A 12157-nucleotide genomic window follows, 5' to 3' on the forward strand; every position below is an offset into this window, starting at 1 on the left:
GCCAATTTGGATTGTCATAACAGGCAAAGCACAGATGTTACCAATGACATTAACCATGGCTCAGTCCTACACCGTGATAGTGTGACAGTGAGAGAATTTTCCTTCACACCAGACTTCACCTGTCGGTCACAAATTGTAGATTCATACAGTGGAGTCCTAATGTTGATGAAGTCATCCGGGTCATGGTAAGTCTAAGTGCTGTATCGTGGGCAACTGGACGTGTTTCAGTTTCTTGAAGACGTTTCAGCTCTCATCCAAGAGGCTTCTTCACTTCTAACTAATTGGAGGGGAGTTACAGGCTTTTAAACTCTGTGTGGGAGTGTCCTTACAGAGTCGTTACTGGACATCCATCCATCACAATGGCTCACCTAGCCCTAGCAACCCACATGAAGGCCGGTTAAGTCAACGACCCACAGGTGTCCTTAACGACTCTGTAAGGACACTCCCACACATAGTTTAAAATCCTGCAACTCCCCTCCAGTTAGTCAGAACTGAAGAAGCCTCTTGGATGAGAGGTGAAACTGAAACAGGTGTTGTCCTAAGCTAACACATTACTGTGGCTGGCTGCTGCCATCTTGTGTTTAACTGAAGGTATGGCAGGAAGACTTGTGTACTGGGGAGGGCTCAACTTTTAGTCCACTTGCAAGAGCCAATCAGCGAGCTCCGAAACGTTTGTTAGCGGGAGACTCTGGAGGGACCCCTACCACTTGAAAAGCGATGATCACGTGACAGGCGGAGATAGCCGAAGCCGTCAGCAGACTGCTCCGGCGGCGTTACAAACACACTATTAACCATTTATCGTCTGTGAGTTCAATAATGAAGCCGGCGGTGACGATGGGAAGCAGTGGAAGAATTGTATAACACTGTACAACATTGTAAAAATCGTCTTCTTCGCTGCTAGTGGCGGCCAGCTAGCAGTGCTAGCAGATTAGCCTCACTGCTAACTCGGCTGCCTCCGTTGACCACGTGACGCTGGTGTTGCGGGTCGCAGCGGTCCCTCGAGATTCCTCCCCCCGCTTGTTTCGGTTGGTCAAAACATTTCCGGCTCTCCGATTGGTCAGCGACCTGGCAGTCTCGTCTCTGATTGGTCGGATAAAAACAGAGGGGTCCGGTTCTCGCTCAGCGGTCTTCCGGCTTACATGTTGGAAAAAAGAAAAGACGAATGGAAAAAATTGTAATCCACAAAACGACCATTGCCTAGTAACTCCACGATAAGGTAACATCCGCGCACACATCGAGACGTGTTTGTTGGTTCAGCCCCGCGAAGTTTGCGCCGTTGTGCTCTTGAGAAAGTTCAGAATTTAGCTTGAAAAACAGGCGACACCAGGGTTAGCGATCCTAACGTTAGCTTGCTGCTGCTAGCTAGCTGGCTAACGAGGTAGCTCTTTAGTTTTAAGGTAACCGAACCACAACCAGTAACCGTAGTGAGTAATATCTGACTGAGTAGATATCGCGTTGTGTCCTTCTTGTGTTGGCAGTCGAAACGTCGTTGTTGTACCTGCACGTATTTGATAAAAGACCAGCAACGATGCAGTTGTTGTCGGGCAGTTTTGTCATATGTTGTTGCCCATATAACGTTAAACAAAAGGTCCACGCAAATGTTTTGTTGCATGTTTTTCCACAGCAACATTCTTTTATAATGTTGTCCGACTTAATCGACATCAATTTCTCAACGTCCATGTTATCGACCTGCTTCTTTGCTAACGTTAGCTGCTAGCCATCGTATTCTGCAGCGGCACATTAGCTTGTTTATATACCCGCGTCGCCTGTTCGGGCTAAATTTGTCAGCTTTTATTGTCGAAATGCAGTTTTCAACTCGCCCTGAACCTTACTGATGTATCCGGTGTTTCTTGCTCTGAAATTAATGTACAATCTCAACATTGTTGTAGGTCTTAAATAGCTGAAATGAGCTCCCAGCAATTCCCCCGACACGGGCTGCCTGCCTCCACCGGGGGAGCGCCTCAGATCTCTGCTGCTGGAAACCTGGTGTCTGTCAATCAGCCGTCAAACGCACCAGGTAACTCATTGTCACTGAAAACACTTGCAGGATGCCTGATATGTGGCGTCGTTGACACCTGGAAGATAAAGTTAAATTGCACAATTTTTTTCCTCAGGTGGTGGGGATACGGACAGCAGCCGGGATGCTGATCACGGGCAGCAGGATCATCCGCCTGCCGGGGGCGGGGGGACCTTGGCGTTCAGAGATGACAAGCAGGAGACCATGGTGGTCAGACCTTACCCACAAGTACAGACGCATGGCCAGCCACAAGCTGCTCCCCAAACGGTGCCAATCCAGCCTGGCACACCTGTGACTGTACCTGCCCCCTCTGTCCACCTGCCACAGGGCCAGCCTGCAGTCCTCACCGAGGGACAGATGAAGGTGAAGATTACAACTGTTACCGAAGCTTTGTGCACATATTGATATTGTAATGTGTTGTGTCTTTACACACTTTGATAATACACAAAGTCGATAAGATAAAGTACATTTTGGGCTTAGTGAACCATTAACTGTGGCTGAATAAGGTTGATTTATCCATTCATGAAGTGTTAGATTATCGCTGGTTCATGCAAGAAAACCTTTCTGAAGTGAGGAGCTTGGCTGGACCAATTGTTGGGATGAGTCAGGGTTAAAAAGGGACCAACAGTCTGTATTGTTAAGCTTAAATTTTGAAAAGGATTTCACATGTAACAATTGAGTCCAGTGTTGGACAAGTTTCATTTTAAAGGGTCTGTTTGGGCTTGTTTAGTGTCAACTGGTCCAACACTGAAATCTGAGGTAAGATGAGGAAGGGCAATGGAATGAACAGGAAATTATAACCGTTAAGCAATTACATTTTCAACATCTGTTTTAAGTCTAGTTTGGGAGAGATCTTCCAACTTCATATAGTTTTGTTACGGCATTTAATTTGAAAGGATCAGCTTTATTAGGATACTGACCATGTTCAAATTGATCTTACAAATACTTAATGTAAATGCAAGTGTTCTTCTGCAACATGTCATTTCATATTGCAGTTTTTAGTTTCAGTAAATGCTGTTTTTCCCAGGGATTGCTCTGCTTCTAACACCTCTAAAAAACAGAAATATATTTGCCTGTTGTCTTTTTTAGGCTGTCCTGAAGTCCCCTATGCCAAGTCGTCTTATTGCCCCAGCACCAGCTTCCAATCAGGCTCACATCCCCATTCCCCCCAAGGTGCCTGGTCACATTACTGTCACCATAGAGAGCAGTACTACAACCCCATCTATTCCTGTGGCTACTATCAGTGGTCAGCAGGTGAGTGTGCTGTTCTTTGGCTGTTACTGTATGTTATTGTCTCTTTCTTGCTGATTACTTAAGATTTGGGCTGCTTTCTTTGTGTTATAGGGTCACTCCAGCAGCCTACACCACCTGATGCCAGCGAACATTCAGATCATTAGGGGCAGTGCTCCTGCACTGCAGATTGGGACCCCTGCGGTCCCTCCACAGACCTTCACATCACATTTACCTCGAGGTATGCATGATGTACTATGTTAAGACAGTGTGTCAGTAAATGTTTGCATGTCATTGAAACTGTAGTGTCTTTACCCCATGTTTGCAGCAATGCATGTCTCTAGATCTGTTTTTCCTTGTGCCCTGCAGGGGCTGCTGCAGCAGCGGTGATGTCAAGCTCCAAAACTGTCCTGCGGCCAGCCACTGGAGCCAGTGCAGGCCCCGGCCAGCCCACAGTGCAGCACATCATCCACCAGACTATTCAGGTGATTTAAGAAACTTTCATCTAAAAAAGTGTTGATATTTTATTTGAGACAGTGTATGTAACAGTGTCGTACCCCTCTGTCCACAGTCCCGCCCTGCTGTAACAACGTCTACAGCGGTGCTTCCAACTGTGGTGGCCCCCATCTCAGCTAGTAGAACTCAGTCCCCAGTGATCAGCCCAACAGTCACGCACTCTGCAGAGGTTGCACATGGGTAAGAAGTGATCTCAGCTTATATAAACTAGGACCTGAGCAGAGATGCTGCATGCATACATATTAGAAATGATAATAGATCAGTCACCATTTTCATTTGATGGATTTTTACAGCAAAGTTAAAGGATTTGTGGCGATCATACACGGGGAGCTGTGACAATATGAAACATTACATTGTTCTATTATCCTTTACGTCTTTAACAGCTATCTGTGTTCTTTAATGTGGTGCTATTTTGTGGCCCTTTCCTTTTAGACTTTTATCAAACCGTACCTGTGCCTCATTTGATGCCGTATTATTTTCTTCCAGGCGTCCAGGGCTGACAATTCACCCCCCTCCAGCCACAGTCAGCATTCAGAGGTCTCAGACATCCCGCGACACCGCCACACGGATCACACTGCCGTCTCACCCTGCAATCGGGTCTCAAAAGCCTCAGCCTCCGCACACTATGACACAGGTTACTGCTTCTTGATGGCTGCCTGCATCAATAATGAAGGGTAATTGTAATAAGTGCCATTGACATAATTGCTCCTGTTTTTTGTCTCCCACAGAAACCCATCTTTAGTCCTGTGACACCAGTAGCTGCAGCAACTGTGGCACCAATTGTTGCCACTAACACCGTGCCATCAACCACAACAATAGGTACTGAATTTTTGTTTAACAATATCTACAAGCTAGTTACAAAACTTCTTAATCTTTGACTGCAAATTAGTCATTATTCCCTCAGAAATATTAAAAACCTGTCTCCTACTTGTTCAGGCACTGTGCCACACACGCAGATGACCAGTAACACTATCGTTACCATGACAATGGCGTCACACTCTTCACATGCTACAGCAGTGACCACCTCAGCCATCCCTGTTGGTAAGTTGGTCATTTTGTGTCTTTGGTCAGAGTGCTGTTGTGCGCTTCATTAGCAGGATGTGGTTGTGGAAGGGTGTTTTGGGTAAATCTTTCTCTCAATCATTAATTTTTTGTTGTTCACAGCTAAAGTGGTCCCTCAGCCCATCGCCCACTCTTCATCCCGTGTGCAGCCCGACTATCCCGGAGAGAGAACCAACCTCATCCCCATCCCAGGCCATCGGTCGTCTCCTAACCCTGTCACCATGGAAGCAAGAAGTGACAACAGGTGAGCTCAAGATTGTGAATTGAGTCTCGCTCCCTGACTCAGTTACACCAGGACAAAATATCTGTGAAATGGATTGTTGGGTCATAAGAAGACCGTGGTTGACATCCAACCTAATCAGTTTTGTTTGGTTAGCTCAGTGTAAAGTCACACCAGACTGACCTCATTGAACTATGTGCTTGCAGTTAAAATATTGACCTGATGGTGGCACTATTTAAAAAGTCAAGGGATCACCAAAATTCTTATGATTCATCCTCGGGGGAGACACGAATGTCTCCACAAACAATTTCATGGCAATCTACTAAGTAGTTTGTGGAGTTATTTCTGTCTGGACCAACATAGTCTATCAACTTACCCTCAGTCCGCCCCTGTCATCCCTTTAACCACAATGGATCAAGAGGTTGTTTTGTAATTATGTCTGAATATATACAGCATATATGGACAATATATGTAAGATTGTTATCTTCTGATTATTAGGAAATTACTTTGTAATTACATCCATTACTGAGGTAGTGAAGACGAATAAATTGTTACTGTTAGAGTAGGACAGAAACGATGAGTGTTGGATTAATCATGTATATATTTTTCCGTCCAAGGCCTTCGGTGCCTGTGCAGTTCCAGTATTTCCTGCCGGCGTACTCCTCGTCATACCCTCTGACGCACACCTACACCCCCATCAGCAGCTCTGTATCCACCATCCGCCAGTATCCTGGTAAGCACCACTAACCAACGTTGTTTTGCTGCAGTCACAGCCAACTGCTGTAGTGAATGTTGAACATAGTGTGCATAAACTTTATAATTTGACTAAATCTAAACTGTCACAAAAGCATGATGAAGTCCGTGCATCTGTGAAACTTGAGGGTTAAACATGTAACTTAATAGAATAAAGATCTAATTTTAACTTTGTTTTCCCTTTCATTAAGTTACTCCTCAAGCTCCGAGCTCAGCACTGCCCACCCAAGCTGGAGTAGGCGTGGCAACCACTGTCCATCTGAACCATATGCAGCTGATGGCAGTGGATCGGATTGGTCTCCCATCAGCACAAATCAGCACCCAAGGGATCCAGCCAGCACCAATCACTGCGCAGGGCATCCAGCCTGCACCGATTGGAGTGCAGGGCCTGCACACGTCTGCACCAATCACCACGCAAGGAATACAGCAGACACCAATAGTCACACAGCAGCAACAGCAGCAGCAACAGGCGCAGTCTGAAGCCAAACCTGGTAAATACTGATTCTGTACTGCCTCCAGAAGAGCAACGTGGTGTTTATGAGCTGTTTGTGATGCGTGTTCTCTTTTGTTCAGGGGTTGTTTTGGCTGATGGCTATGTAGCTAGTCCCATCAGCACCACATTCAGCACCACCCAGCCAGTAGCCACCATGGTGCAGGCACATGCCCAGGGTGGAGTAGGAGGAGCTCCCACCCTGGTCTCCTCCCCTAGACCCAGCATCCTCCGCAAGAAACCTGCTAATGAAAGGTGAGTAGGAGATTAGCACACAAGACCGAGAGCTGCACGCAACAATGTTTTCATTTTCATCTCCTAAACCACTTTTAGTGTGTGGTCCAAGTCAGAATTAGCAAACTCTCTAAACCACACAAACGTGTCTTAAACAGCTTGTTTGAACCCGATGGATGCCACCTGTTTTTGAAATCAATGCGTGTTTGTGTTCATTACCATAATCCAAATAACGAAGAAATTGTCGATTGAGGGGACACTTACAGAGACCAATGAGGGAATGTTATCCAGCAGATAACATCTCAGTAAACTGACAACATAATTCACTTGTATGTGGCATAAGATTAAATCTGTCTGCACAGAGTGTCTCTTGTTATTTCCTGAATCAGTACAGGCTGTGGTAACTCTAACCCTGGCCTAATTTTAAGACCAAAACCCAGGCATAAAATAAGACCCACCTCGGAAAGTGTGTCTTAGACCGCAGCTCTGTGCAATAATAATCAGATGACATTTTCAACTTTCAGGGGCACATAGTCCAAATAAAGTTTGACAGAAACTTGTAAAGTTAAAATTTGATGGTTAAAATTGTCCTTTTACCAAACAAATCCTGCCTGTCTTTGTGTTTCAGTTGTGTACGTAAAAACCTGATCCCCGCCCAGCCCAGCGAACCTGGTAGTGGCAGAATGGATAGTGGCATGCGAGGAGCCGGATCTCCCCGACCTGCAGGGTGAGTCCTCTGTCATTTCAATCACATCACTTACATTCCTGTTAACATCCTGTCATTAGAAGTTCTAATACACGTTCGTAACCTGAGACTTTCGCCTTTTCTTAGTGTGAAGCCCAAAGCGGAGGTTCACATGGCGGTGGCCCCTCCTGTCATGGCTACAGTAGAAGCACTGCCCTCTCAGGGAGGAGAGCAGCAGGCCTCACATGCCCAGCACCTCGCCCAAGCCATCCCCACCATGCTCGCCACGCCAGGGCCTGTACCACCCTCCCAGCCCTCCACTATCCTCTCCGCCCTGCCAGCAGCCATGGCTGTAACTCCCCCTGTTCCCGCTTCAATGGCCAACACTGTGGCCTCTCCCACTCAGCCTGCAGCCAGTAGTACTGCAGCCTCTGCTCTCAGCTCTGCTTGCCCAGATCTGAAAATAAAGCAGGAGGTGGAAGCCATGGACACCTCCCAGCCAGGTGAGGAGCATGTCAGTCATCAGTGAAAATGATCAATGTAAGGAAACTGAAATAAACACGTATGTAAACACTGTCTATCTTTTCCCGTCAGACCCCAATGCAAACTTGTCATCAGCCCCAGGCCTCACCACCCAGGCCTCCACCCTGAATGCCCCTGCCACAGGAGATCTGATCCCAGGAGCCTCCCCGAGGAAAAAGCCCCGCAAGCAGCAGCATGTTATTTCAACAGAGGAGAGTGAGATGGTGGAGACCAACAGCACAGATGAAGAGAAGGCCCCAGGCAGGCCCATCACCGGCAGGGCTGAGAGACGGGAATCCCCACCAAGGGAATATGTTGGTATGTAATGCAGTTCTATCCATTAGTGCAGTGATGACAGTAATGTGTTATCTGCACTATCAGTTGTTCAATGCTTGTTTTTGTCTTCCAGATGAGGAAGGAGTGCGGTATGTACCAGTCAGGCCACGACCACCGGTCACTCTTCTGCGGCACTATCGTAACCCCTGGAAAGCTGCCTACCACCACTTCCAGAGGTACAGCGACATCCGAGTCAAAGGTCAGTAACCTCCTGCTCACATGCAAAAAACCTCAAAACTTTATACAGCTAATGAGAATGAATGATGATGGCTTTTCTTTTAAACAACAACCTTGTGCCTTTCTCACAGAGGAGAAGAAGGGCAGCTTACAGGATATGGCCAACCAGAGAGGAGTGGCATGCAGAGCACAAGGCTGGAAAATTCACCTGTGTGCAGCACAGCTCAGGCAGTTGGTGAGTGCTGACCTCAGACCTGCCAAAATCCAACTCTGTAGTGTTTATCTTAATGGTCCTTTTAAGATTTTCACTGGTCTAGATAAAGGCTGAGTTTACTGAGTTACATATGAGCCGTATTAATTATGTTTTGTCCTTACGTTTCTAAAACTTTGTTGATGTAAAATCTCAACTAACATTGCTTCACTGTCAGTTTCCTTTCTTATTAGTTGTACTAGCACATGAATTCAAATCAAAATGAAAACTAAATGATATATAAACATCTATGCACTAACTACAATATATATGACAACTTAGTTACATATAGAAATATGTAAAGATATGTGACTCAGAGAAATTGCTCAGGGCTGAAACAACATGCTAATAAAGCTTGTTAAATTGAAAATTGAGATTCACCTTGAGCTCCTTGTAACAATAATTCAGTGATATTGTCCAGAGATAAAATCAATCTCGTCACTGTCATTTTTTGATTGTACTTCTGTAAACACAATGTGTTTGTGACTTGATCTGTAGTCGAGTTTGGAGCATGACGTGTACAGCCGCCTCTCCACCCTTCAAGAGGGCCTGATTCCCAAGAAGAGGGCAGGAGCCGATGATGACCTTCACCGGATCAATGAGCTTATACAGGTAATATTGTTACTGCAGGTCAGGATCTCAAAAATATCACTAGACCTTAGAGTCTGTCTTCTTGCTGCTTCTTCCTTCCTTGTCATGTTTACAGTGGGAACAAATGACCCAGCAGTTGTAAATACCGATCACAACACCTTCAGAAAATAAGAGTTAATTGACATAGGATGAAACAATCATCAAAATAGATGACCATTAATTTAATAGTTGACAACTAATCGGTAAATGGCCTTTGTCCACAGGGTAACATGCAGCGCTGTAAGCTGGTGATGGACCAGGTGACCGAGGCCAGAGACACCATGATGAAAGTGCTCGACCATAAGGATAAAGTGCTGAAGCTGCTCAACAAGAACGGCGCCGTCAAGAAGTCCTCCAAACTGAAGCGTAAAGAACGGGCATAACCGAGGCAAGGACCTCCACCTCTGTCGACAACCACCACCCTCCCCTCTCTGATGGGGTGAAGGAGCTGCTCAGAACTTGGTGCTATGATTTGCCTGCATACAATCACTCGCAGCCTCCCGATCTTACCTGAGAGCGGGCAGAGAGAGAGTGACGGGAGGGCTTCAAGAGCAAGAAAGGCCAATCAGGATTAGGTTCTCATTACGACCCAACGCACATATTGAGCGTGGAGCATCGTAGGTCACATCAGAGTGGCCAACTGGACGGCCCTGTCACAGCTTCCCCCTCTTTTTGTTCATTTTTGAAGAGACCATTTTTACTAACTTAATTCCTGCCTCTGCTTTAAAGACAATGTTTGGAGTGGCACATGGTGTATCTTTGATTTTTGGCACTAAATGCAGGTGCAGTGAATCCATGTAAGTAATGAAAGTGTTTCAGTTAAGCTGAACACCGTGAGAGTTATTGAGTTAAATCTTAATCGTATAAAAGGAGTCCTGTAGTGAGCTGTGTGTACAGACTAATCTCAATCGTGCTCTTCTCATTAATCTGTGCCTTCATTTTGTCGGTGTACATGAAATGGATGAGGATGTGTGAACGCTGTTTCACGTGCTGTTTAAATATTCTCAAAGACAAGTTTCACTGCTTCCCCCTTTTCCTCAGAATGTCCTGCACCTAGATTCTTATAGTTCAAATTTGTTTATTTAGTATGAGTTACCCGTTAACAGCCACATGTATATGTAATGTAAGAGATGATGGAGTACTTATGAGGTTCAAGATATTAAAAAAAAAACACTAGGAGAGGACCTAAATGTGGCAAATTGATAGACAAAAAATGCTCTTGAAGGATTAATAGTGTCCTAAAATTGTCATCTGAAAGTGAGAACACAGCATATGCATAATGCCAAGTTAACTTTACATTTCAGCTGCTCTGAATCATCTACTTAATCCAAAGTAAATGGGGGGTCATGGTGGTTTAAAACAATATTTCATTTGGAGTGTTTGCCAGACAGAGTATCCAGAGAGTATCCTCGTGTGAACTGAATTCATGTAAATCACTGTAAATGTGCTTTTGGTTTTTCATTGACCTCGTTCTTTTCGTGTTTTGTACTCGGTGAAACATTTTGTGCTGTGTGATGTGTGGCGCTTCATTTTGCAGAGTGTAACGATAATGACATTATGGGATGAAGTGAGCCTGAAACGTTCAGCTATTGTACATTGTTTTTGTCTGTGTAATTATAGTAAAGATACTTAAACAATACCATGGTTAAGCTTGTATGTCGCTATGTTTATTGGTTCGTTTTCCTTTTATTTGTCATTCTAATGTCTTTTTTTAAAATTGCATGTTGTTATAAAATAATTCTGGTGCCAAGCGAACTGGATAAATGGACCTCAGACACCTTAGGATGGATAGTGAGATTGCAAGATTTTGGAGGATTTTGTTGATTGTTCTCATAATGGTGTGATGATAGAACTTATCCCTCTAACCCTCAGGAGGTGCATACTAGCTTTCAGTAAAATTCACTTATCTATTCGGGCCCATGCTGATGGAAAGTCAGGTGAAGTTTTGAAGTCCACAAAACATTTCTTGAGCTTCTCGGCAAAACAGCATTGCATTCACTCAGCGGCCATTAACCTCTGACAACACGCTCAGGGTGGAAAACTCAACTGTGGCACTGCTGTGTTCCAGATTGCGAGCTGTGTAAATGTACAAAATCTGACACATTGTGACAACGGGCCATATTTCAAAATAAAACAACATGTGATGACCCATTAGCTTCTGTTAGGCAACAGCTCACGTTAGTATTCAGCCACTCCCTAGCTAACATTACTGTTTGATAGTGCTTTTAAATGTAGGCAATTGAAAGCGAAAGTATTGACATGGTATGACTGAAATATAATCCATGCATTTCATGGCACATTCAGTTACCACACAAAATGTGTCTGAGCATTGCCATTGGCCCACAGGCCGCACATTTGGAGCCCCTGCTTCACAGTATTATCTCTGATCTTTGCATGTGATTATACTTCAGTGTCAACAGAAATGAGGAACCTACACTCTAACCCAACAGATGGTACCTATTGTAAAACCCTGGTATTATTTCAAAGCATGTTAAACCAGTCTACACTCGGATTTAAACCTTTTTGAACGTGATACTTCTGGAAGTCAGTTTATCTTTATGGCTCGGTCTAATCTGTCATTATTGTCACAGACCAAAACTGGTATGTACTGAATGAGCTGTTATATCCAGTGGGATCACATCCTCACTTCTCCAGAGTGAGCGAGTCCAGTCACTCCTCTTTACTATCTGCTGTTTACAACATAATTACCTTCGAGTACAGCAGGACGCGTTGGCAATTCTTGACCTCTGACGACTGTTTATGGATCAGGGAAAATGACTTACTGGCATTTGGGTAATCCACTTTCCCCTTGTAGCATGAATGCACACACCAGCTGACTGATCCTGTTGCCAAATAATGCCACTTGGTTTGGTGTGTAGAGTATTGGAAACGTAAAGATTTTCATGCCTTTCTATGTCCGGCATGTATCATCTGTTTCAGTTAGAAAGGACTTGGATAATACATGTTAATTCTGTTTGTCATATAGTATATGTGTTTAATAGACAGAGATATTGTGTTAATATAGTTTCCAGTAG

At 44.7% G+C, this 12157-nt stretch overlaps 1 protein-coding gene across 1 annotated transcript; it reads left to right on the forward strand.

The window, feature by feature from the left end:
* Nucleotides 1-857: 857 nt before the first annotated feature.
* Nucleotides 858-10761, forward strand: sap130a (Sin3A-associated protein a). The gene is made up of 21 exons (XM_084355672.1): nucleotides 858-1216; nucleotides 1890-2017; nucleotides 2115-2380; nucleotides 3107-3271; nucleotides 3362-3488; nucleotides 3617-3732; nucleotides 3819-3943; nucleotides 4250-4397; nucleotides 4492-4582; nucleotides 4700-4804; nucleotides 4928-5069; nucleotides 5663-5778; nucleotides 5990-6289; nucleotides 6372-6543; nucleotides 7151-7249; nucleotides 7355-7710; nucleotides 7802-8047; nucleotides 8139-8264; nucleotides 8374-8477; nucleotides 8991-9104; nucleotides 9347-10761. Exons 2-21 carry the CDS (start codon nucleotides 1906-1908, stop codon nucleotides 9503-9505), a joined length of 3189 nt encoding a protein of 1062 aa, XP_084211798.1. The 5' UTR covers nucleotides 858-1216; nucleotides 1890-1905; the 3' UTR covers nucleotides 9506-10761.
* Nucleotides 10762-12157: the final 1396 nt, after the last annotated feature.

This window comes from Pagrus pagrus, assembly GCF_965226575.1.
Source record: "Pagrus pagrus genome assembly, chromosome: 6".
NCBI classification, from domain to species: Eukaryota; Metazoa; Chordata; class Actinopteri; order Spariformes; family Sparidae; genus Pagrus; species Pagrus pagrus.